General features: G+C 43.1%; 1 protein-coding gene across 1 annotated transcript in view; it reads right to left on the bottom strand.

The window, feature by feature from the left end:
- The window catches only part of MSN (moesin), a 39,903-nt gene extending 15,034 nt beyond the window's left edge, over positions 1-24,869 (bottom strand). The window contains exons 1-2 of the mRNA XM_084213341.1: positions 24,732-24,869; positions 3,371-3,454 (exon numbers count right to left, since the gene is read on the bottom strand). Coding sequence (XP_084069467.1) covers positions 3,371-3,454; positions 24,732-24,743 — 96 coding nt within the window. The 5' untranslated portion in view covers positions 24,744-24,869. The remainder of the gene's footprint in view (positions 1-3,370; positions 3,455-24,731) is intronic.
- Between the last annotated feature and the right edge of the window lie 2,035 nt (positions 24,870-26,904).

Raw genomic sequence — 26,904 nt, 5'->3', positions numbered from 1 at the left:
AATTTTCACCACACAACACATTAATCTTTCTGTGTAGAAGACATACAGTGCAAAGCACTGCTGTGGTGTACTGACTGCTCTCCAGACCAATACAGAAAAGGGTCAATGGAGGAAAACCAGCAGCTATCACTGCTGCAGTGCCTGTGCTCTGCATCCCCAGAACAGCAACAATTCAAGGTACCTGGGAAGTGATAAAGCCTATGGGATAAGCAGCACCCCTGACATGCACAGCCCATCCTTGAGCTCTTCTTTTAATCCATCACTGGCAGCTGAGGAACGGGAGCAAAGTTACTGACTCACTAGCAAAAACTGTAAGTGCTGGAGTTCAGCAGCTGATGTTAAAAAGTCAGCAAAAATGCAGAAGACAGACAGTACAATCCTGTCTCATTTAATCCAGGTTTTGTCCTTGCACACAAGCCTAAGATATTTAAGCTAAAGCTGTACAGTTACAAGATTAGGGAATAGGAAGAGCTCTAGAATACATCATGATGTTACTGCACAGGTATATCAGTTCAGTGGTATTTCTACAGCCAGCTACTTTGGGGCAGAAACCACTTCCTTCAAAGCAGTGAAGTGTCTACATTGTTCTGTCACTACAAAAATTCACTTTGAAATTTAACCAAGCAGGAAAGAGGAAGACAGGAACATTTCTACCTCATGCCCATTCACCTATTATTACTATGGAACTTTAGACTCAAATTCTCCTCATTAAGCTAAAACCTAGCTACAAGCTTTCCAAAATCTTCTGAATCCTATTCAGAGTGGGCCAGAATCATGTGTGCCATAATGAATACATTTATCTACCTTTATACAGAAGAGGTGAAAATAAATACTGCCTAAATGTTACTGAGCAAAGCCAGCAGATTGCACTGAGGTAGCCATGCAGCTAAAAAGTTGGTAATGCTTAGCAGCTTCCTTCTTGCTTAACTCAGAACTGACAGTTCAAAGTGAAAGGGCACCCCAGGGCAAAAAGATGCTGGATATCTTAAAATTTTTCTGTACAAGAGTCAAAAATCAGGTTTCACACCAGAAGTCAATGTCCTACAACAGCAAAACCATATGTCTGCTTTGTAGAGGAGCTCTCCCTTCCCTCAAAAAAGCACTGATGAAAGCAAATCTTTTCTCAGAACCAGTATCATGTAGAAAACACTAGATAATCAAGTCCAGGGGCACAGCATGGCTAAAGGGAGCTAGAAAATAAACAGAAGTAACTTTGTTCTCACACACCCCATCATGGGACCCCAGACAACATAAGGATAGAAACTGAGGCAGAGTGAACAGTGACCAGCCAGAGAGCAGCCACAGTGTCAGCAGGGACAGCAGCACTGGACTCTCCCTTTACAGGAGCCAATACACAAAAGCAGCTCAGTCATGTGAAAAATACTGGACACGCAACAGCTGACAATACATTTAAAGGCCCATCCCTTTCCTACAGAAACCACGTTTTATGCCAGCCAGACCTTTTAGAAATAACAAATGTTTAAAACTAGCTTCAGACACTTTTTTTCCCCTCTCCCATTTCCAGCTTCACCTACAATCCAATTTACGTGAAGTAAGCACTGCCTCAACTTAGAAACTCAGTTCTGCAACAGCATTTGTTTTCTCCCTTGGCAAAGTGTTTACTGTGGAAAAGCAAAACAAAAGTCTGTTTAGACAGGTGCTGTGTGAAATACACTGAAGGGAGGAAAATGTGCAGCTGTCCAAGAGCATGACAAAGGAGTGGAATCAATTACTAGAAATGAAGAGCTGCTATATTGGAAACATGGCTGGAGGCTTCTCGGAGACAAACTGATGAAGCCCAAGTCTGCCACCAATGTCAGTTTGCAGCAGAAGCCACAGATGACCTAGAGCTGACTGAAAATATCATGTGCAGATTAAAAATATTACTGACGTGAGTAGTATTGTTTCTCAGCACTTGGTGCTTTGCTTGGATAATAGCAGAAGGCAGATATTGAAAAATAATCATGGGAAGCTTCCACATGAAGAACACCCCCTTCAAAAAAACAAAAACAAAAAAACCCAATTCACTTTGTTATGAACCTGGGGACATGTCACCTCAGCTTCATTAGCAAGCACTTTCATGAACTAACTGTGGCAGAGTTCCATGTTGTACAGCTGGATTCTGGACAGAACTTGGCTTTGACTTTTATAAATCCAAACCTGTCAGATGTGAGACCACAGAGGGCTAAAATATGCAGGAGCTACTACATAGTAAGACATAGCTGAGAACTACACTGCAATTCAGAACTTTTTCAAAAGCCTTTTTACTTTCTCCATTATGAAAGGATGCTCTTTTACTAAAGCTTTGGATCTCCCTCCTTTTCAGGGCTGGGCTGCAAAGAGCAGTATATCATCTAGTGTTGAATCATCCAGCTGAGTACAAGAGAAAACAGTAGTTTGTGGTTAAAGATCTAAAAAAATAAATAAAATTTAAATTATATTTGCTGGCCCCAAATGAAATAGCTGACTTCAATGGGTGAATCAGGCCTTAATTTTCTCTCTTCCTTATGATAGGTACTATGTAGAGCTGACCCCAGAATGCTTAGCTCTACTGAACCACACCCAAATCTGACCTATCTGGTCTGGCAGTTCCCTCATCTTGTCATTAGGCCAAGATTCAATTTGCATATCTTTGAGCTATGAATTGACTGTTCCCATTTCCCTCCAAGGAGCAAATCCATGGCCAATTACAGCAGAGAAACACTGCTGTAGAGTCTGACAAAGTTTCATTCTCTGCAGCTGATAATGTCTGTCTTCTGCTGCTCCAGCTTTGGGCTGCACACACTTCCCTGCTTCTGCCTGGGCCAGAGCAGCAGGAAATTTGCCTGCCCAGTGAAAGCTGGGGAAGGCTAAAGCACATGCAGACAGGCCAATGTAGTGTGGTACAACCATCACTGCTCTTAAGGTTTCCCTCAGGGCCTGGTGGGAGTACAGAGCATCACTTTACCTGCACTTAAAGGCTACAGCAGCATTTGAAACCCAGGTGAGCCTCTCCTGGTTTAGGGACCAACTACCCTTTGGAATCAATTACACAATGTTTGCAGGTAAGTCAACCAAAAATAGCTTACTAGGTCCCCCATAAGACTTTTCTTAAAAACTAAGACTGCAGATATCCAGTGCTTTCCAATTGCTTTTATTTTGAGCACCAATTCAGTTCACTAGAAGTAATAGCTCCTAACACAATCCTTGAGATCATGAAATGCAGTAGTTTTGGGGAAAAAGTACAATTCCTTACTGTGCTGAGTTCTCTTGAAGCTATTATATATAATGACACTCAATCTTTGAAGTCCTTTAGAAATTATTTGCTGTTGCCTCAAAAGGATTACAATGTCTTTATCAACTTTATATCTTCTGCAGCTGCATCTCTTACCTGATCAAAGAGTTGCTTCCCTGTGGTGTTGGGCTGGATGGCAAACTCCAGCTCAGCATCCATGGTGGTAACACGCACACTGATCTGGAAGACAAAAAGGCATCATTACAACACATCCTCTAAGTGATGCTACCCAAAAATGAAAACAAACACCTGCCCAGGACCAGGATGCAGCTTTCAGGCCTCCAGGGACTTCACTGCCAGCAGGCACAAAGTCACCTGCTCTGCCAGCATGGCACTCACAACTTTCCTGTAGAATATAACTTTCCTGTTTCACAGTGGTTTTATCCTCTCTGGTCCTACGAATATTCACATGTAGTGACACACATGAGAGCCATTTACATCTTAGAAAGTTTAATTTCCAGAGTAGAGTAGAACATACTGGTGTCTTTCACAAAAGCAGAGATGTTCCAAAACTTGGGGCACACAAGAAGACATTTAACCCTTTTGTTTGAAGGGTGAACATCAGGGAAGCTCCCAGAAGCATCAACAACTCTGCCACAGAAGGCTGGTCAACAGTAACACACTTCCAGTCATTGTGAGTATCTGGAGAAGTTAGAAGGCACAATCCCTGACATGCTCCAGGGGCTGTGGGGATGAAGGAGACAGAATGCAAGGATACCCTCATAGGCTATAACAAAAAGGCTGCATGATGAACATGAGAACAATTCCCATAGCAGCGGAGGTGCCAGTGCTGCTTTCCAATTCTTTCAGGGAAATGAAAGACTTCTAAAAACTGCAGAAATTGTTTAGGTGTTATTTAAAATTATAACCAAGATTTCATGACTATACTAGCCTTAGATGCAAGATCATCAATGGTCTTCCAGAAGAAATGTTATATGATGCATTATTTTGACAGGAATGTCTCACCATCACATTTTCACTTGTGGCATGAAAGTGGCAAGGAACTGCACAAGAAGTTCACAGCTTCATCCCACAGAAGCAGGAAGACACACATACACGTTTTCCACTTCTCATCAAGCCAGTTAAACAGCAGAGGCATTTCAGGTCAAATGCTACTGGAAAACACTGCTGATCCCATTCAAAACTCCTGATAATTACTGGGATACATGATTTAGATGCTTGGGGCTAGACAGAAACTGTCCTGGCCTGAAAGCAGATGCCTTAATTTTAGGGAGAGTGAGGTCCATGAGTACACCAAGCTGCTTGAGAATCCAATTCTACTTGCATGCCTATCAACTGAAAAGGGTAAAGATATTTCACAATTATTGAGCACAAGCTGTACATATTAAAACACCTTTATTTAAAATATTTTTCCATGAAAGCAGAGGTTCAAGGCTTGAAATTGTACAGACAAGATACTCACAATGCCCCAAACCCCAGCACACAGGCCTTGCATTAACAGTTCCCTCTCTTGCTAAGTCATTTACCTCAGATCAACAAATCCTAATTTTTTTGCTCTTCAGTGCAATCAATCCTATTAGTACACTCTACCAGGCTTCCAGTGGTGAAGGGTGGAGGGAATTACACTGTGAACAGCTTTAAGAACAACTCCAAGTCATATTTGGACTATAAGCTAACTGCATGACACAGCAGACCAAAAAAGCAAGAGTAAGCAGAGAAATATTCAAGGAACTACATAATACCAGTATGATCACAAAGAGTTCTGATTCCTGTATTTCTACCAAAAATATGTACAGATTTCACATCTTGTTTACTAAGAAACTAGACTGCAAGTGAACTAGAACCAGGGTTTTTTCCCCAATAAGCAAGAAATGTTCTGCTAGGTAATCTAGGTAAGTACCAAAAAGGGACCACCACTAACTATAACAAATACTTTTTGAGGTTTCCCAGAAAGCCTGATTCAGACTAGGCACATGACTATTTTGTACTTGATATCTACTTGAGATAAACCTAAAGGTTTTCTTGTTTCAAGTTAAGCTAAAAATTCTGTAAGGTTAAAGGTAGGCTTAGCACAGCTAAGCTGAAGTACACATAAGTTGGAAGTTCTGCCTGTTTCATGCAAAAGGAATGTATTTAGACATTACTAGAACAAAGATATCATGAACAAGTATATCAGGAATAAGTTGTTTTTGAAGCCCTCTAAACCTTCTGACACAATGTCAAACTAAGGCAAAACCATCCCACAGATGTAGCAAGGAAAGCACAAATGGCCTAAACTCCTGAGAACAAAGCTTTTTTTTTTTTTTAATTAGCAATTTTTCAATAGCATGCAGATTCCCTAAGTTCTCTTAGTGTACACCTTCCCAAAATTACTCTCTTTGAATCCTGGACCTTGACAATGGGCTAATTTCATGGTGCTTTGGTGAAACAAAAATCTAGCCACTTCCTAGAAGGGCTGAATGCTCCCCAAAACAGCTTTGCTGCTTACACTTGGAAGCAGATTTCTTCTTCTCTCCTCTGTAAGCCTGATTCACCCAGCACAGCCACCAGTGAGAGCAAAGCTGTCCATAAGCTACACTCAGGTAAAAGAAGGGTTACATTTCATGAGCCTTAAAGTTGCACCTTATATTCTGTTAGCTTTGAAGTATTTCCTGTTCCCTAAAGCATGAATGTATCAGCTACGATGAAAGAAAACACTCTTTGCTCCTCTGTTTATGGACAAAGCACAGTAGCTACTCTTATCTGATTTCATGTGCGTAGGTGATTAAGTGCCAAATATCTGAGCGCCAGAAAACTGAACTGAAACATCAGTGGCACCTCTTTGTAACATGTGCCTAAATAGCTCTTAGGAGTTATTCAGAACAAATCACACCTTAACATTTAAAATGAAGCTGCTTCAGTAACCCCATAATTCATGCAGAATACTTACTAAAACTCACATCTTTGTTAGCACAGTTGGAACCAGCAAAATTCCTTCACTGTCAGTCACTTATATGCCCTGAAGCTATCTGACCCAAGGTAATCCTTCAATTAGTACATTCAATAGGAAGATTTACACATTTCCCCCCACCACCCCCAGAAGCCCCCTGTGCTCAGGATGAGTAGCAACCTGAAGTCTTGAATGGGTCTGCACTTGCAGCTTCAGGCTGATCTAAGAGAGCAGAAGCTGAGATACCACAGGAAACAGGCTTGTGCTTTGCAGAACCACACCCCGGTAGTGCTGTTTCCCCAGGCTGAACAGGGTTTTAACACGTTCAACAGCACACTGCTGTGAACTGTCAGCACAACGAGCTGGGGACAGAGCACATCCTGGGCTGTGCCAGTGACATTTTAACCATTAGTTACTTTGAACCATCAGTGGTAATTTAATACTTGGCTGAGAAGCTAGTTTGCTGTAAAATTGAGCTTTGTTAAGGCTCATTGGTGTGAAAACAACACACAAAGACATTTTTTCCCCATACCCTACCAAGCTAGAGTGGTTTTGTTTTTCCAGTTCACAACTGGCTCAGAGGGAGGTTTCTACCATTTCAGGTGGTGGGAGGCACTGATCTTAATGCACTCTGCCTGCAGCTCAAACAAGCTACAAGAAGAGATCTACAGACTGCTATAATCTCTACCAGACAAGTATGTGCCAGGCACTGCATGTTTACCTTCTTCCTCCTTGTTCATTTAAAGTCTCACTTTAGGTAAAACCACTTTATTAAGGTATTCATAGCTGAATACCAACCAACACAAATGTTACACATAGGAATAAAAATGCTGTAGCAAAACAAAGCAACACTATGCAGTCCCTTCAAAATTTGGACTTATCTGCTTCGTTCCTTGAGAGTTACTCTGCCTAAAAGCACTTTTAAACAATCTATCTAGCTTGCTACCAGTGCTTATTCTAAGAAAAGCCTCAAGATTCATCAGCATTAAGCTATTAGATTTTGTATTTCTAAGCCATCTAATAAGGTTTTCCTAGGTTTGAGGGATGGCATAAGCCTTAGGATGTTTATAATTTGGGTTGCAAACAGAAAAAAAAGTCAATAAGGTATCTGACTTGAACTGCTGAGCATATACAAATTTAGCTCTGTCAGTCCAGACAGGTAAGGTGCACACTGCTGAGAGATGTGCAAAAGAGACGTTGCACACCAGTGATTCAATCACAAGGTCTAGTGGCAGCACTCATCCCCAAGGATACTGCCCTTCTATTCCAAATATTCTCTTACTAAACATCTATCAATCTTTCAACACTTAGGAGGTGTTTTAAGAAGGCTTACTGGATTTCACTGACAGATTTATCAAAAATACTATCCTAAGGCAGTAATTTATACTCAAACTCTGTTTAAAGCCATTAATTGAATTTATTCATCGTAGCATTAATAATATACCCACTGCAACATGCAAATATTTTCAATTCTCTGAATTCTACTTGGATCCTAAAGTCACAGAAGTTTATTCTAGTAGGTGGCCTCTAAATAGTCCTTTGTCTTTCTATCATTTAATATCCTCTCATACAAACAGCTACTAATTAAATGCTTCCAGACACCATTTTGCACATTGCAAGAACATTCAACTATCACAGTTCAACTGGCAAATTTATACTCATCAAATTTAAAAAGCATGCAAAAAAAAGTGCCCATATTTAACTGATTCCTTTCATAACAGCTACAGGAAAGAGATAGAAAACTAGCAACCCTTCCTCTTCTCTATTTGGGGAATTACCATAGTTCCACCAGTCTAAGCACTGCTAAAGCTTGCCACTGCCAGAGCACATTAAAGAGCTTCCTGCTGCCAAGGACAGTATTGTCAAGAGTGGTACGTCCTGCAGAGACAGAACCTCATGCATGGAAGAGATACTCTTCCAGCCCCAGAGCAGCTGCATCCAAAGAAAGCTCCCTTTGACCAGCAAAAGTTTTCCAAAGGCCCAGGCCACTACTACCCCCTCCTGCTATGGTGCTTAGCAATCTACAAGAGACACACTTAAAAGACAGTGGTACCAGCCACCTGTCTGCAGCATCCTTTCAGGTATTTTAATATTGCCCATACACCTACAAGTCTCACTTTCTGCCCCACTCTGATTTCAAATAAATTTTACTAGCAGCAGTAATTGTTAGGTTTCTGAATAAGTCCTCCTAATAGTGTGCTATAACAACTTCCTGAGATGAAAATGTTTAGCTGCATATGGCAGGACAAACAGGAAAGACCGATACTGTCACACTCAGTAACGGATGTATTGCCTGTGCTAATGCCCCAGTGCATTGAGCAGCACGAGAGGTAGAAAAGACAATTCTGTTTGTCACAAGTTGAGACAGGAATAGAGTACTAGGAAATTCATGTCAGAATAATAAGTGGAGTCAGCACAACAGAGTATCGACCTCTACAAAACCCTGACCCTGAGCTAAAGCTTCTTTCCTCCCTGCATTTCCTGTATGCAAGGAAGCTGTTATACCCTGCTGGGCTGGAGGCTTCGATCTTCAGATATTCCCTGCTGCCCAGCTTCAAGCCTCCAAGTGGACTATTTCTGGAGAAAGTAACATAAGGAAAACATACTTTATTGCAAATTTGACTGGTACAGAAAAGAAGCAAGCTCAATTAAAAAGAAATTCCAGACCAACCTTTATAGCCTCTGCACTGAAAGGCACCAGTTTACTCAGAACTTACTCCATGTAAAAATACTAGACCAATGCCATTCACCAGTTCCAACCTGGGAAGCACATCAAATCCAGCTGGAGTTGCACAAACTAAAATCTCATAAAGCACCTTAATAACCTAAAAAGCTGCCCAGTTTTGGATTTTTAGCAAGATCAGCAGCAATATGGTAAGTTTAACAAGAAGTGTCCCTGTTTCTCAGAACGTGCAAGTGGAGCAGAGTTCTCTGCAGTGCTGCACTTCCCTTCCCACCACTGGTCAGCCTGCACAGCCCACTGCAAGGACAGCAGAGCTTTGCAATGCCTTGGAGGGGAAGCAGAGGTGATGCCCCACACCTCAGCACCAGCCATACTCACAGACATCTGGCTCCTTCCCGAGTGCCAGCACCCTGCCGAAACAGCCCTGGCTCCTCTGTGTCAGGGTGAGGCTGGGATCGGGTCATGTGAAAGCGCTTGCAATTTCTCAAAGGATTACACTTAAATAACCAAGCCCCCTTCCAGCAGTCTTAAAGGGCCTTTTCATACCTCTAAGCTCATCAGGGAACAGAACAGCAGCAGGGACACCCTAGGCACCACACTGCAGACACCAAGAGAGGTTAACCCTCCCTGCAGCTCCTGGGAGCTTCTCAGCTCCCTTCACCAGCCCCATCCTGCTCTGCTGGGGACACAGCACTTCTCATTTGACTGGAGCACAGGCCATGCAGTAAGTCCACAGGAGGCATCCCATCCCATCCCACCCCACTATTTGAATAAAGCTAACACCTGAGGAGAAAGCTTGCCATGGTACTTCTGGTACCAGTGAGCCAAAAGCAGTACTCACATCCTATGGAGTGTATGGCTTTCTTTTGGTACGTAAGTACAGCCTGTAGCAGGAATGCACCCTTTAAAGCATCCCTAATGACTTTAGCATGGAGCCTGCAGACAGAGCAGTGAAGGGGCAGCTGCTACTCCCCAGCTTCACAAACCTCTCTTGTGAGCAACAGAATTCAGGCTAAACCTAAATAAATTTGTGCTCACATGGTCTTATTCCTTCCTTATGAAGGAACAGGGTAACAAGCCAGCTCAGATTCAGAAGCTGTTGTGGAGCCACACCTGAGCACAGTCACACCAGAGCTGTATCCCCACCACCACCAACTGCTCTTTGTCCCCAGCAAGACAAGATGGCTCATGTGGGCAACAAACCACAGCACACACACAGCTTCAGGGCCACACTGCTGGGGACAGGAAGAGGAAGCAAGCCAGAGCACCAGCCTACAAGATCAAGAAAGTTCACAGCTTTGAGAAGCCTGCTTGCAAAAACTGTATAGAGAAAGGCTGGAGGGACCAGCAACTAAGAAAGGGTGAAAGCAGCAGTGTCTGGGCAGACAGGATCAGTGTCACCTGTGGCATTTAATACCTCATTGAGGCACCAAGGGATGCTCCAGTGCTTGCCAAGGTTGCAGTTTCAATCCCCATACACATCATACACTTGAGAGTTGGACTTGATCTTCGTGGGTCCCTTCAAATTCAGAATAGTCTCTCTGTGTGTGTATGTGTCTGTAACTAAAAATCTGCTACAATATATAATGCTAAAGGTCAGTTTCAAAAAAGGAAACCAAGTGAGTTATTCTAATACAAACCCTGCCATATGGTATTGTCAGAGCCCTGGTATATTTGTTTGACTGTTAATCTCAAAATATTCCTGTGTTAATTTGTACTGCTTATCTCACAGTGATGAGAAGGAAAATAAAATTCTTCCATATAGCAAGTGGTAATCAGGAATGCTCCCATTAAAAAAAAAAAAATCTGTTTCCTTAAAGGCAGTTGCTACCATTGAAAAGGCAATCCCTACAGAGCACAGCAACACAGCAATACTTTGTTGCTTATCTGGTTCTCAAGACCAAGAGTGAGAAGCCGCAGCTACTTTCCTGTTTAAGTCCTCCTCTGCATGTGATTGATACCTGGTACTCACAGAGGCCTGAGCAGAGGATCACTAAGCGGAGTTGGAGGGGACTGTCCTTGCAGGACATGTTCATCAGTCCAGAGATCAGCTATTCATATCAAGTCAGGGAGTCTACTTCAGACACCCTTATATAAACTACAGATTCCATTTTTTTTCCCTCAAATGGTGGAGAATCAGATTTATTACCCTCAAGGACAGTTTCTCTTAAAAACCAGGTCTCCTTCAATCCACGTTCACAGAGTTCACAAGAAAAGTTAAAAAAAGCCTACTCCTCATGCAAAGAGTCTGTTGTCTGCAGTTGCCTTACTTTAGATGCCTTCACTCACTCACCCTGCCCCAGCTTTGCAGCTTTCTCACAATCAATGTTTCCCTGCTCTGGAGACACTTCCTCCATTAGCACCAGTGAGCACACACTCATAAGTGCCCTGCACAAGCACTCAAAGCCAGGGCTGTGCCAAAGCTGGCTCCATAGGGCTGGAGATCGCCACATTTCACAATTCTGGAGGTACCATTTACCCAATTTAGTCAGTGATCCGATTTGGGCCGGCAACTTTTTCAGGAAGAAGGTTCTACTTTACAAAGACTACTATGAAGTTATTAATTCAAACCTATTATTAAAATTCCCCTGCCACCTACACAGCATGTCTTCCAAAATCATTAATGATGTTTCCAGGTTAAAGGTACTTAAATGTAATTCCTTACTTTTCAACCAGTTACCTCCCACCAATGATGTCTGAACACCCTGGATATTAGCGGCTTGTCATCCTCTCCAGAGGGCAAACGAGTTTCACTTAGAGGAAAGGAGTTGCAAGATGAGAGTACTGAGCCAGTAGAAGCAGCCATGGGTGGATCCCCACATTTACAGTCAAGAGCAGATACTTGTATGCCACTTATTACACTACTTACTCCCAGCCTTGTGCAATGGATCAATTCCTCTATTTCTGCCATTTCCTTTTCCATAAATAGATTCTTCAAGCACCTCCCTTTGCTTTCCTGTAGCTGTTCCAAGTAATTAACATTGCCATTTTCTGTTTCTTTAGAGTCAGTTTGAAGAAGACCTTGGAATAACTATTTTTGTACCTGCTGTTTGAGCTGCTTAGAGAGAACATCCTTTACTAGTCAAAACTAGGAAATTAAAACACCATGGGGAAAATCCCCAACCCCTTTTCCACAACATCTGGATCAGCAGGTAAAACTTGAAGCAAAATCTAGCAACGTGCAGTTGCCATCATTCAACTTTTACAATCTGCGCAGCTTTGGGTTTGTTTTAGGGAGGTTGTTTGTTTTATAAACACCTTTTTTTTTTGTGCCTGTTAGAAGAGCTTTTCTCTGGAGAAGCACATACACCTATTATGGGCTCTGCACACTAATAGTAGGGTTGGCAGTTGTATTTCACATGTCAGACTTTAACCACATCCCTTGCTAAAGCTCTTCAACCTAAGGGCAGTTAGCAGGCAGTGGGCATGTTTGAGTGCCAGCCGTGGTATGGGTGACATTCCTCACACTGTGTGCTCCTCCCAGGCCATCCTACTCACAGGTTACAAACAAGTGTTTTGTGCCACCACCCCTTATGTTGTACACTGTACAAAGGTGTTATGGTCCTGGCTGTGACTGCAGTCACTCAACCAGCAAAACAGTCCCTGCACTCCCTACCACCATCAGAGGCACTTCAGGTTTTCTGAACGGCTCTTAGGAAGCAACTTTCCCCCCACCCCAACCTCCCCTGTATCCAGTTCTTCCCCTTCTATCCTGAAGCCAAGGGCAGTGAATTTCACAGAACTGTTCAACAGTTGCAAAGACCCAGTTTGAGGGGCTGATCAGGCAAGACTGGGAGCCAGGATATGTTCCCAAAAAGTCAGTGAGCTTTCCAAACATAGCATCCAGTGAATGTCTGCCAAAATCACAAGCACCTACTTTGCTGGAAGGAGCTCAAAACAAGATCAAGACAGGATGCTAACAAGACAAGTGTGACCTGCATTGAGGTATCACATGTACAGCAAGTACTTGAGGTTCATGAGCTAATAGACTAAATACTCAGTTCCTATGTAAAGGTCTCTAAATTCATCTACAGTTAAGAATTGTTTCAGAGGTAACTTGGAATCAAGGGCAAATAAAATTGCTACACTCCAACTCTCTGCTAATCACTAAAGACACTTTCTACAGGGAAGAAAGCATGAAGATAACTGCTGTGGCCAAGCTCTTCCTTCTAAAGGACTCACATTTAGATAAAAAGTCAGAGCAAGCTTATCTTGTTTCATGTGCTTCTCTCTGGCCTTCAACTAAGAGACTCCTAGCAGTTTAGCTCTGTTACAGGGAGGGGAGCTGAACACAGGGCTGCCTGTTCTAGACACCCAGAGCATGGCCTGGGTGTGGCACATCAAGTTCTTGGCCAGCTCACAGCCCTCACTGAACCTCTGAACAATGGCCAGACTTCTAGGAGCTAGAACACAGTCTTACTGTGGGATCTGACTGCCCAGACTATGAGCCATCCCTCCAAATTTAACTACATGCACAGTCAAGTGTGAGCTAAAGATGTTTCATCATCCTGTGATTTTCAGCTTTATCATTTCCAGCACGCTAGACAAATCCTGCAACTTCCTTTCAGTACAGGGTCTCATTTAGGCTGGCTAAATTTTCATATCTATTTAGGTCACAGTTCCCTAAAACACAGGATTTCCCCTAAATGGCTCAGTTCTACACTTCTTTTTAATATTCAGTTTCCCCACCCATATTTGCTTCCCTCACCAGCGACCTATTTTAGATTTTAAATAGTTCTGTTGGGACTGTCCACAGTTTATAAAAGATCAGCTTGTGATTGCTGAAGTAGTCTTTGTTATTTTAAGCTCCATCTAGTCAGGCAACTGAGCTTTCCTAATACAGAGGAGAGCAGCTACACCACCCTGACACAGAACCCCATGTCCCAAAAGGTTCCTGAAGAAGCTGAGGAGAGCAGTGCCAGCACATACAGTGTCTGTATCCACCACCTGGCTATCCACAGGAAGCCATCCTGAACAACCAGCATCCTTCCAATCACTTCTCTGGGTTCATTCTTGTACTCCACAACTACAGCACAAGTAGAAATTCAAAAGAGAAATCAGGGTGGGAATAACTTTCCTGTTATTTTCTCCAACAGAATAATTTCATTGGTCCTGTTCACTACATTTACACAGGGGAGGTGCTGCAGGCCATAGAACAGCAAGGGCAAGACGGCTTTTTGGGTACAACTGGACAAGATGGACCAACTTTCTGAACCACTCTTACTCCTCACTCCCAGGCATACCTGGATCCCTAATTCTCCTCTACAGAGATGTTATGGATCATCTTTATGCAGCCAAACATGCAGATAAGCCAAACTGTTAGTGATCTTCCTAAAGCTGCCGGTCAAAACTGAGACACTCTACTGGGCAGTAGGAAGAGAAATAGCCAGATGCTGAGTACATCTCCTGAAAAGGTCAACATACATGCAGATATAACCTAAAAAAGCAAACAGTAAAACTCACTAGACTAAGGAGAGGCAGGGAGCCTGAAAACCAGCCTTCTGCAAAGAACACTCAGAAGAGTTTAGCTCTTACCCAGACCTGCAGTGTAGGGTTGCTTTATGCTTTCAGGTTTTTCCCTATGCTAAGGTACAGCAGCACAGGGTTGGCAGAGATGAATTCAACTTTGATCAAAATCAGGGCTCCTTCAATATTCCTTCATGCAAATATCTTACCCTAACTGCACTTGTCCAGAACACTGGGAGCAGTAAGAGCAGCTAACTACTCCTGCTCAGGCTTGTTGTAGAAATGGATAGATCCACATTAATGCATCTAATCACCCATCTCTCTCTAAGGGAATGGCAGAACAGCAAAATCACTTGGTTTATAAGACTATCTGCATCCTCTCCAATCACAATTATTGTCAAATCCTTCCAAACACTGCTAAATCAAAGCTGTCATTTGAATATGATAAAAGCATTTAATGGCAAAGCCTATGTATTAAATCTGTCAGAACTTGAAGCATCAAAGGAGCAGGGCAGCCTTCTGTCAGATTTTTACCTGATTATTGACCATTGTCTGAACAAACTGTGAGATAGCATTGTATTTCTGTGCATCACGCTGAAGCAAGTACTGTTCATATTGGTCTGATTTTTAGTGATTTGGAAATTACTCAGTCGTTCTATTTGCTCTGTTTTTTGGTAGATTCAAGACAACACTACTATACTGATATATTCTTACAGCTGAAAATGCTGTAAGAAATAAAATAAAATAAAATGTAAAACACTGACATGGACCCTTTCAAAAAAAAGCTCTCTACCCTAAAGTGCTGGAAGACCAAAAGGGTATTCAAACTGAGCATAATACATTGCATTGCCTCTTGCAGTCACCCTTCAATCTGAGATGTTAGTAACAAACCACAGAGCAAGATAAAGGGGAAAAAAAAAACCTATGTTGGGGGGTTTTGAGAATTGCACTTCTACATGTGTGGCTGTCAACACAGAATTCCAGGTAAACAGCGCAGAAGACATTGGTGTCTATAGATTTCACAGAGCCAAAGACACAAGCAGCAGCAAGGCACTACAAGTACAGTAAGAAAATTAATTTTCAGGAACTTGCTGGTTCCCAGTTCATCATGGCTGGGTCAGAATACTATCAATTTCAGGTACAGTTTAGTGTTTTAAGAAAACAAAAAAACTTGGATTTTCTTCAATACCAAGTTCAGGTAAGAGGGGTTCCTCAACAGCTTTAGAAGTGAAGGACTAGCATAGCAACAACAGAAGTACGTCACCTCAGTACTACAGCAAAGAATAAGTTACAGTCCAGCTTCTGTAACAAAATCAGCACAATGGAGCTGCAGGCTGGAGCACCAAGACGTCACTTATCAAAATGGTTTCTTGGCTTAGTGATAAAGCATTTCATGCTCTTGAATAATAACATTTTCAAGCCTTCCACAGTCCCAACCATGGACTTGGAACTTCCTGACATTTTTAGTAATACTAGTATTTTCTGACCCCATTGTTCAAATTACTAGCAAGCTTACAGTTTTTGAGGCAGCTCACAAAATGAGCAGTCATGTCTAACAGCTCATACAGCAGCTTCTGGTTGTCTAGGGGATTGTGAAGAGTGAAGTGATAGAACATAATCATTTTACTGCCTTCTGCTTCCAGTACTTCACCAATGCAAACACATTCCCATGTTGAGTGTGTCTTAGTGAAAATTACAGATACTGCAACAAAAATCCAGCAGCTCAAACACCACATTTTCAGTAACAGAAGAAGCCAGGTTTCTCTTTAGGCAAGCTTAGATCCTCATTTTTCACTGCAGGAGGATAATAGTAGCTACAGTACACTGAATATGGACAGACACAGGATGCAATACAACCTTCATTGTCTATCCAAAAAAACAAATGAAGTTAATCAGTCACTTTTTCAAAAGTGGTTTTATGACTCCTTAATATTGAGATACACATAGGAACAAATGAAATAAATAGATGTTGGCAAAACAGTAATTGATGCTTAAGCTTTCAATCTCATCTCACAGACCACAGACGTTTGGATGCAACATACAGTAGTAACAAACAACGCACTAGAGAAGCAACACCCTTTTTATACCTGCTGTGCAGTGTCTCCATTAAGGACTGCTGTCAAAACTTAGAGGAACTTATGAATACAGTGAGTAATATAATCTAGTGACATTCTTAAATGATAACTTTGCTGACTTTAAAAAGAAAACAAAACACACACAAACCATACACCAAAGCAAACATGTCACAATATTACAGGTTTTTATTGCCTAAACATTGAGTATTCTATTGTCCCAGCTGTGCTATAAGCTACAATATAAGCAAGTTTCTTTTAATCCTTCCAGCTTTCCAGGCAATTTTGCTTTCTTGCAGATCTGTTTTAGAAATCAGAGAGTAATTAGATTAACCAAGTTACTGGGTGCTACTGAAAGGCAATTAAAGGACAGTAAAGTGTTTAAAAGACAATGAAGTCATCAGGCACAGCCAATGAGGGCTCTTGATATCCTTCTACAATAAGGTCACTCAATGGATGAAGGAAAGGTGGTGGATGCAGTTTTTCAGTATTTTGGTAAAGCTTTTGATACTGTCTCTCACAGCATCCTTCTGGACAAACTGAACTTATCCTGCAGCTGAACAAAGTGTGCTGGATGAAGAAGAAGTGGCAGCAGGGCTCAGAGGGCTGCAGGGAATGGGGCTGTGTCTGGCTGGCAACCAGTCAGCAGTGATGTTCCCCAGGTCTCCATAATGGGGCCAGTGTGGCTCAGTATTTTTATCAATGATGTGGTTTGCAGGAGCTGAATGCACCATTAGCAAAGGTCCTGACAATAGCAGCACTGGCTGTGCTGCTGACTCACTCAAGGGACACGAGGTCTTGCAAAGGCATCTAGATAACTCAGAGCATGATTGATCAGTGGCATTAAATTTGAAAAGAACAAATGCCAGATTCTGCACGTGGAGCAGAGTAATACCAGGCACAACTCCAAAGTGGGAAAGGAGTGGGAGGAGAGCAGCCCTGCAGAAAGGGATCTGAGAGTGCTGTCAGCAGCAGGCTCAAGAGGAGCCAGCACTGTGCCCTTGGAGACAAGAGGGCAAAACACACCCTGGGGGGTATTAAACACAGCAAAAACAACCAGTCCAAAGAGGTTATTTTCATTAAGTGTCTACTTAATGATCTGTAAGCAAATCCTTACTTTTAATACATATGTACATGCCCTCCCTCTCTATAATTTCTGACTAATAGGATTGTTTTCATATAAGATGTATTGGACCACCAAGTACTGTGTGGATTTTGCAATAGAACTTTTTTCTGGGCAACCTGATATTGCTTGAATTTGTCAGCAGTGGAACTGCCTTATTTCTTAGAGTGTTCCTTCAGAACCATTTGCTGACATTCCGCAAGTCCTGTAGACTACAATAGTCAGGAAGATATCCAGTTCTCAATTTCAACAGAGAAAAAAAATTATACACAACCAGAACCCTCTTGTCCATCCAGAAAACTGACTGAAAAGACATTTAGCATGTTGAGGAACTAATTTTTTTTGCCCTCTGTGTATCTCGTTCAGGCAAAGTGAATTTAAAAAATAAAATCTATGCCATATTTATATTCTTAGAGACATTATGAATGAAAAACCACACCTCTGGGGGATGGAAGATATCAAGTATCCTGACACTTCATCCTAATCATTTCTCTGGAAGTTCAGTTTCTGCACTGTAACCAAGCACAATGGAATTCTGGGCTAACTTTTTCCTTGCCATAGCTTTTCAACTGTACTGTACAGTTGAAAAGCTATGGCAAGGAAAAAGTTAGCCCAGAGTTCCATGAGTTAGCCTAGAATTCTATGCTTTATTATCTTATGTTATATAAAACCAAATACATTTATTAAATGCTGTGACTAAGTGGTTGATCAGATTGCAATGGCAGGTTTTTCCTGTACTGTCACTTTGCCACCATAACGAAATTCCCAATCAAGAGAGGAAAAAATGCTCTGATAAAGGCCTACAAAGGAGAATAGTAAATATCAGTGATAAACAGACAGACAAGACTGGTTCATGGCTGCATGTCATCAGTTTACAGCTGAACTCAAACTTAAAGGTCTTTTCCAACCAAACTGATTCTATGATTCCACCTCAAGAACGCAGGAAGGTATACAATGGCAGAGTAACTGTTCTCAAACTCATTGTATGCAAAATTCTCCAATATCAATTTAACAACCCCACTGCCCCACCAAAAAAAAAGACAATGAAAAAATACAACAAGCAAGTTTTTACAGTATTCACACTCCAGGACAGTAAAATTCTGTCCCTGAGAAGCCTTCCTCTAGGAAACAAACAAGCTGACAAAGAGAACTAGAAATTTGCAAGAATACAGCTCAGTCTGGACCATGCATACCATGGCACTTGATTCACTACTTCAGGTATTCTTTCTGAACTCTTCTGAGATTTCATTTTACTCTACACAGAATCACAGCTGGCAGAGAAAGGAGTGTCTCTTCCCTCTTCTAGTCTGTCATCTCATTCTTGCCTAATTACATGTTTCTCTACAGAGCTGATCAGGTTCAGAGCTTTTTCATTCATTCCTCCTTCAGGGGCACTCCTGTGCCCTTTCCCATAGCTATTCATCAACCAGCAACAGCCAAAGGGAAAGAGGTTTAGCATGGCCAAGTAGTTCTCTTCCTTAGCCTGGCAATAGGATGAGAACTGATCAATGTTCTTTCATCCACACTTTGTATCTTTCAATCGGCTCCTCAGCTACTACTGCAGCTTCAGAGATGTTAGAACAACTAGGAAAAAGCATTCTGCAGGAGTTGTGCCTTTAAAAACATCTTCAAAGGATGTTTTTTCCCCATTTAAGGTAAACAAACTGCTATACAAAGGCGAGGAGTGACTGCCCCACTACTGCCCTGGAGGATCACACATTCATAGAAGTGAATATAACCTTTCACAGCTGCACAGGAAGGAAGCTGCAGCCATAATTGTTTCTTGTCAATATAAGGCCCAAACCTCTGCAATTTCAGATTCTAAACCCCTGAACAGTTGTAGATGATCCTGTGGTCTTACAACCACCAAGCCTGCCAGAGACTGTCTCTTCCTCTCTCCCTGCCAAGTATTTACTTTAAACACTACCTTAAGAGTCAGCATTAGCTACTGGACTCAGGAGGGTGGGGTTTATGCCCACAACTTCCAAAACACTTGAATGCTCCACCTAGAAACAGCCACAGGAACGTTACAGAGAGATGTGCCTGAAAGAGTAGCCTTCCCACAACCTAGAGACTTCAGCCTAGTTTGGAAGTTTCAGATGGGATAAAAACAAACTTTTAACTCAGTATTATTGGCTGCACTATGCAAATAACTGCTGTTCCCAAATACCCCTAGGGAAAAGCAAGCAATTAACTGGCTGCTTACTATTGCTCTTAATTTACATCAGTTAATTGCCCTGGATTATTCCTGGGTAGAGAGAGATTTCCTCTTTTCCAATAGTGTGACTACAGCAGCATAGAATTGGTTTCTGGTATAATCACTGAGCAAACAGACAAAAGGGAAACGGGACACTGGAATGATAGAGATCCAAGGAGTTGAAATCTTGGAGCTCTTTTCAAACAAACCCCATTGTAGTTCTCAGAACAGTGATTAAGCACAGATAACAGCTTTATTGTGCAAATTCAGGGAGGCCCTCTTGCTGCACAGAAGGGAAAAAAAAAAAAAGAAGTCAGCCAAATAAGGTTGCTTGAGCTGCACCAAGCCAGGAAAGAGTCCAGGAGATGACGCAGCCAGAGGAAGCTTTTAGTCAGTTTCCTTCGCAGCCTGGAGCAGAGCCAGAATCACCTCTGTGGAGGAAGAGGGGCTTCTCTGTGGAGCAGCCATTGACCAGCAGGGACGTGGCCAGGAGGGTGCTGTCCCCAGGCACACCCAGTGTCACAAGCAGAAGGTATTTGAATCCTCCGGTTTCAGTTCATCAGCTGTCTTTCATGCAGCTACTAGGGACTTAGTGAGCTTTTTGAGGAGAATTTCACTACAGACTAGACATTATACATAAAACAACCGAACCAAGTTTCCTCTAGAGGCAGAGATGCCATTTCCTTTCAAAATAAATGAGTCCATATTAAGACATCTTATGAACCATCCTCATGACTAAAGCAAGAATTGTAATGAAACTTCAGGGGTGACTAATCACACAAAGCAGAATCACCCAAGGAAATACCCTGAAGGTTTAAAAAAGATGTTGCTTGTAGTCGTTATGGTGACAGGATATTTACAAGAAGCAAGTGGTGGTGAACCCCTGATAGGAGGCACCCTGTTCCCCATAGGATTCTTACAGCAGAAACAGCAGACTTAAAGCTCTCCTGGGGCCCCTTTTACTGGGTGCACCTCACCAACCTGATGCTTCTCAGCTGCCTCAGGCAACAAATCAACAGGGCAAAAATTAAATAAAGGACTCAACTAAGATGTTTAATCTTCAAAAACCTCTTGTATGATAAGCACTCTTATAGGTAACATTGTCACCTTGAAGTTTTATGAGCTGGATCCTGATCATAAATTCCAATTCAGCTCAGGCACTTAGAACAGTTCTTGCTCACAACAGTGTAAAACCTGATGGGTTTTGCTCTGTCAGGGGCAGGGCTTGCCATAAGATGAGAAAGGAAGATTTTACCAGTATGTAAAAACAAAGTGAATATTTGTTTCTCATCAATGGTGTACTTTTAAATCCCTGTTTAACTTTAATATAGTAGGCCTAAAAGTACCAAACAGAAGCTTTTGCTCACTGTCAGGCTTAATTGCTTCACCTGACATGAAGTAAAACCTTGCTATTCTTGCAGAATCTAAGGACCAAGCTGTTGAATACAATACAAGCTAGGGTGCAAAGGCCTTTCCTGTTTTGCAAAATCCCATGGTACGTATAAAGCTACAGAAAATTCACTGCTTCCCAGTTTCAGTAGTTTACCTGCTTCCACTGTAAACTCAGCATATTTTAGCTATTGCTGCTTCTGAAGTACAAAATCATCTGAAAATCACCAACAGGGGAAACACTTCTGTATAAAGATCTTTTGGAGCATTCAAACACACCTCTCTACAGCAAGTCATAGATCTGATGGCATTAGAAGAAACATATAATGGATTGAGTTTGCCTAACAAGTTAGCACACATGTAAAACTTGGATCAGTGTCACCAAGCTTCCCAAGTTGTACTGAGTGAGGAAAGGAAGAGACAGCACCAATGGGCCAGTCACGAAATAAGACAAAGGGCATCTAGAATGCTTCTAGAGTTCCTTCATAGCACAACAGGATCAAGAGAGCAGTGCCCATCTATTCAAGGCACAGTTTTCATCAGTACCCTTTCCCCCTTCAAGACATCAAGCAAATTCCACGAGAAGAAAAAAAAGACGATCCAAACAAGTGTAGCATTCTACTCATAGTTGCCATCTTGTTGCAGCATTTGGTAGCAAGTAGTCACAGACACAAGAAACTAATTAACCAGAGGATTCTCCTGATACACACCTCTATCTCTCAGTGACTTTTCTAACTAGAACCTTGAAGCTCTAAAGAACAATGGAAAAAAAAAAACTTCTAGGACCATCAATTCAAACTACAGACAGGGTCTCAAAATCCTAATAACCATTGCTACACTTAGCTTCAAACTAAGGTATAATCAAGTCTGGACTGGCACCTTTTCCCTTATTACCTTCTAAAACTTTCTGTATTCACAAGACTAGCTTTGATTAAAGCCCTTTCTCTGCAATGTTACCCAAAATAGAACAGCCCAAGCCCTGGTGACAGGACTGTTGAGTGCACACCTCACATCACATGTGATGAATGCTCCTGTTTCACGTTCAGTGGCCCATCCATTCACAGAGCAAGCACATGCACAGGCAAAATAGTCAATGAATGCCAGAACAGAAGCCTTGCTCCAATCAATCAGGGAGAGATCAGAGCCTACTCATGGCAAATAAACAGACTGCACACAAATGGAGGAGACACTTCTCAGAGCTTGACAACAGCTCATTTTTAGCACTCAACTACTTCCACCCTCTGCAATACAAAGCATGGGGGGAATTATATGCCCTTTTTGGTGTCTGTTTTAACTGTTCACACTTCACAAACTTTGCAGAACACGACATATTTAAACCAGAGTTGTATCACTAGATTAAACAGGGAAGGTTTCCTGTTGAGAGTATAGCAAGATCAGCAGGCTGATGCATGATGGACTTTCTACACAGCTTACAAAGCCTCCAGCAACCAAACCCCCCCATTACATGTCACAACAGCAAATCATGTGCACTAGTTCAAAGGTTACCAGGGTTAATCTTGGATTCTTATTAATAGTGCTACACAGCCTAGTGTCACTCATAGCGAGCCTCCCATAACAAAATGGAAATCTCCAGGTACATGTGCTAACATTTAGCCTAGCTTGAGGAGGTGTAGAGACTCAGAACTCAACAGGTTTTGCTGCTTAAGCCACGCAGCAGCATGTTTCTGTAAGCCTGGTGAGATGAATGATAAGAGCTACCAACCAAGTAGTTTTGACACAAATGCTTTTCCTGCCCAGCCAGAACTGTTCCCTAGAACATTTCCTCCATCTGTCTTCTTCACAGTGGATTTATTTTTGTGATGAAGCCCACATAAACCTACATCTAACTGCCCAGGTTTCACCCACATTTGACCTTGATTTTTTTTTCCTTGACTGAGGAAAGTCTCTTGCATTTTACTGTTTTGTTAATTAAGCAGCTATTAACAAATCTTAAGCTAGCACAGTAGTAGTCATGTTTATTTCACATGAAGAACTGATTACACAGTTATGCCAGCATATCCTGTTCCTGCAAACCAAAGATCAAGAAATAATGTTTCAAATATTATTTCAGTTGGGTCTGTAACTAGGCAGATGGGGCAGGAAACCAAAGGCTGATACAGCAGCAGGCCTGCAGCTCTGTACTGCAACAGGCACAGACACTGTTACCGCTCTCTGGAGAGCCTTCAGTGTGCAACACAAAGCGTTACACCAAAACACTTGCATTTCTCTATCTGCTCCAGCTTTTAAAAGCTCGGAAAGCAGAACTCCTCTGTCAAAACCAGAACTGCTCTGTCAAAACCAGAAAGCAGCAGACTGAGAAGGTGAATCCAGCCCAGGGTGTGTCTGGGAGGCTGCAATGAGCACCTCGCAGCCAGCTCAGATTCAGGCTGGTGCTGGGAACCCCGCCCCGCCCCGCAAGCAGCTCTGTTCAGGATTTCTTGGCCGATTCACACTAAAAAAAAGCCACTCATCACAACTGTAAACTCTCTGGCTATAAGGTCTCAAGCATTTTACATAGAAGTCCCCTAGCTTGTGCTATTTCAGTTAATCTTACTGAACTTGTTGCCTATATGTTAGCTTTTTAGTAAGTAAATCTTCACTAATCACTAATATTTGATGGAAGGTCTTTCTAAAGCTTAAGAAAATACTGTCTTAACCTTGAAGAGGCTGAGGTTTGATATCCTTTAAGATGTTGATGTTTGAATAATAATAACCATCATCTAGCTATCCATGCTATCAGAGATGGCATTTAAGACATCAGGAAAAGTAGCTGACAATCCAATAGGCATTCAATATCTAAAGTAAAAAAAGTAAACTATTAAAAGAAAATCACAGCGGATTTCATTTCAACTTCTATTTGCACAGAGGTGAGTTTTTGTTTGGATTTGTTTTTTTCCTCTCCTTTATGTAAACCACAGACTCTTAGCTCAAACATTAGATTTTCTTAGGCCGTTTCAGATCACTCCGGTACGGAAACATCCAGAGACTTCCAGCCTGCTCCTTCCTGTTTTATCAATGAAGGGCTGGGACTAATTCTTTCGCTCCAACCAGGAGAAATTAAATGGAAAAACCCCATGCTCCTCATTAGTCACCGAACTCCTGCTGCGAGGAGAGTCAAGTACGGACTTGACTAGACTTTCTAAAGTACCAAAATCTCCTCAGCCAAGAAATACCTCGAGTCAAGCTGGGACAAGGTTCCCTGGCAACCCAACCTGACTAATCGCAAGTTGTGAAAACCCCAACTTCTCCTCTTCATGGAGCGCACGAGGCGGCCATAGCAGCCACCCGCTCCCTCCGGGCTCTCGGGAGCCTCGCCCCGTTCCCGTCCCGGCCCGGGCGCACACGCGGGCGGGCGGCGCCGCCGCCGCGCTCCGCCGGACATTTTAGGGCGGAGAGGCGGCCCCGCCGCGCCGAGACCCCGCGCTCCAGGCGCGGCCCCTCGGGCGGGGGAGCACAAGATGGAGGGGCGGGCGGGAGGCTCCGCTCCCCGGCATTCCTTCGCGGCCCTCGCCGCTCCCTCCGGGGCGCAGCCGACCCCGGGCGGGAGGAGCCCCCCAGGCCGCGCCCGCCCGGCCCCGCGCACCCGCCCGGACCCCGCGGCGGGGCCTCCGTCCTGCCCCGCGCCGGCGGCACCCACCGTTTTCGGCATCTTCCCGGCGGGCTGGGCACGGCCGTCGCTCCTCCTGCGCCGGTGGGGATCCGCACGGGCTCCTCGCTGCTTCTAACGGGACTCCGCGCCTCTCCGCCCGGCCAGGCCCCGCCCGGCCCCGCCCGGCCGCCGCCGTCTGGCCGCCTCCGTGCGGGGCTGGAGCCGCGGCGCCCCCGCCCCGAGAAGGCCGGGGCGGCCTGGGAGGGGCGCGGCCTCGGGGGCTGCGGGGCTGCGGCGCGCTCCCATCGGCTGGAGCCGGGGGCTTCCAGCGCCCATAGACAGCCCCGGTCGCAGAAGTTTATGTGCGGATCGTTGGGACTTCTGGTCCTTGATAAAAGCACTCTTGAAGAAAATAATGCTGTTTCGTCGGCGATTGCGCTGTTCAAAGTAAGACCGCAGCACTGACCTGTGACCAGTGCTTCTGTCCCTTGTCAGCCAGAGCTGTGTACGCACAGGTGCAGCTCAGCCCAGGCTCCTCGGCCCGTGCTGTGGCCGGTCAGTGTGCTGCTCTGTACAAGGTTTTCACAGCCATCTGTTTGACTAAAAAGTACACTTCCAGCTTGTATGGAAAATCACGCTGTGATAAGCCAGCCTCCATAAAAGAGGCAGAGGAGTCCTGCAACTTTATTCGAATAAAGGGAGAGAGTCCACTGGCGCGCACACACACCTCCCCAGGGTTTTTTCTCTCGAGGTTTTGGAGGGTACAGCCTCCTCTTCTCTTGAACTCCTGGCCGCACGTTGTCCTCTTCCTTTCCCCACTGGCTGGGGTACAAGGAAGGCACAGCCTTCCCGAACAGCACACCGCATATTCCCCCTTGAACCTGTCATTTTACCCCAAAGTTCAGAAACTCAAGCTTGTGCAGACCCAATTGACTGTTTCAGGAGCCTGGCTGTCTGGGATCTGCAACAAACCTAGCGCCCAAAGTTAGTAGAGACGTTAAGACCCATTTCAAAGACTCTAACATCCATACCTTCACCCATCGAATTGTTTGTAAAGACATTACCACACGGCTTCCCTCTCAGGTCCCAGATGCTTCAAAAGCCTAAGGGACTGTGGCTCCCTGAAGCTTGGCACATCACGTCTGGGCTTCAGGGCTTCTCCAAGACCACACCCACAATCACAGAATATAAATAATCAAACAAATTCAAGGATAAAACTAGCAGAGAACCAGTGGCAGGCCAGACACCAAAGCTTCTCTTGCCATCTCTGTTTTGCAACTACTGATGGAGGGAATCAAGGTTCAGCATTTTCATGGGGATTTAAAGAAGCCTTCTCATCTCATTTGGGACTTTGAATATAACTTTCATACAGCAAAGTAAGTACTATTTTCTCCCAGGAAATTAGAAGTCATTCTTTTTAAGTTAAGAGTATCCAGAAGAAGGAAATTAAATAAATGTAATGTCTTGTTTTTAAAGAAAATAGGAACATACTATATTTTTTCCTTGACTGTGTCTTCTTGTCAAATCTGTTAAACATTTTCTGTCTGGCAGGAGATGGAAACAGGGTCCAGGCACTTTGTTTGCTTCAGCTGAATATACGGATTTCACTTAAACTAGAATCTCTATGCTGTGCCTACATAGGAAAAAGCAGGAGTATAATTGGATTGATGTAAACTGGTGTAACTTTCCTGCACAGAAAGTCACAGGGTGCCTAAGAGGCTGTTTTACAAAGTTTTCTTCCTTTTCTGTCTCCTTTTTACATTGAGACTTTCTTAGACAAGGTCAAATAAGACTGGTTACACTTATTTCCTACAGAAATAGATACTGACAGAAGACATGCAGAATAATAAATTCATGTGCTCGGGATTTTTCGCCAGGTTTGGATCCAGAAATGTTAGGTGAGAGCTTTCTCCTAGAATTCAAGAGACTCTGTGGAGATTTCTTGTATGCTAGCAACATATATGATGGGGAGAGCTCAATTCTATTGAAACTTCTATACCAGCATTCCTTCATGAGTCTTAGTTAGGTAACTAACTGTTCGGAGAATTCTATCAATCTTTATTGCAGAGGTGATAAAACTTTATATGATAAAAGTCTGGCAATCTTTATCTTATTTGGCTATCCCTTTTAAGGGTTTAAGGTTTAAGGGTCCTAAGTTTAACATCCAGGGACCTAAGATTTTCTTCATAGTGCTAATGACAGGAGTGCTAATGAGGTAAAT

Source organism: Fringilla coelebs, assembly GCF_963513975.1.
Source record: "Fringilla coelebs genome assembly, chromosome: 11".
NCBI lineage: Eukaryota > Metazoa > Chordata > Aves > Passeriformes > Fringillidae > Fringilla > Fringilla coelebs.
This window is presented reverse-complemented; position numbering and strand designations above follow the sequence as displayed.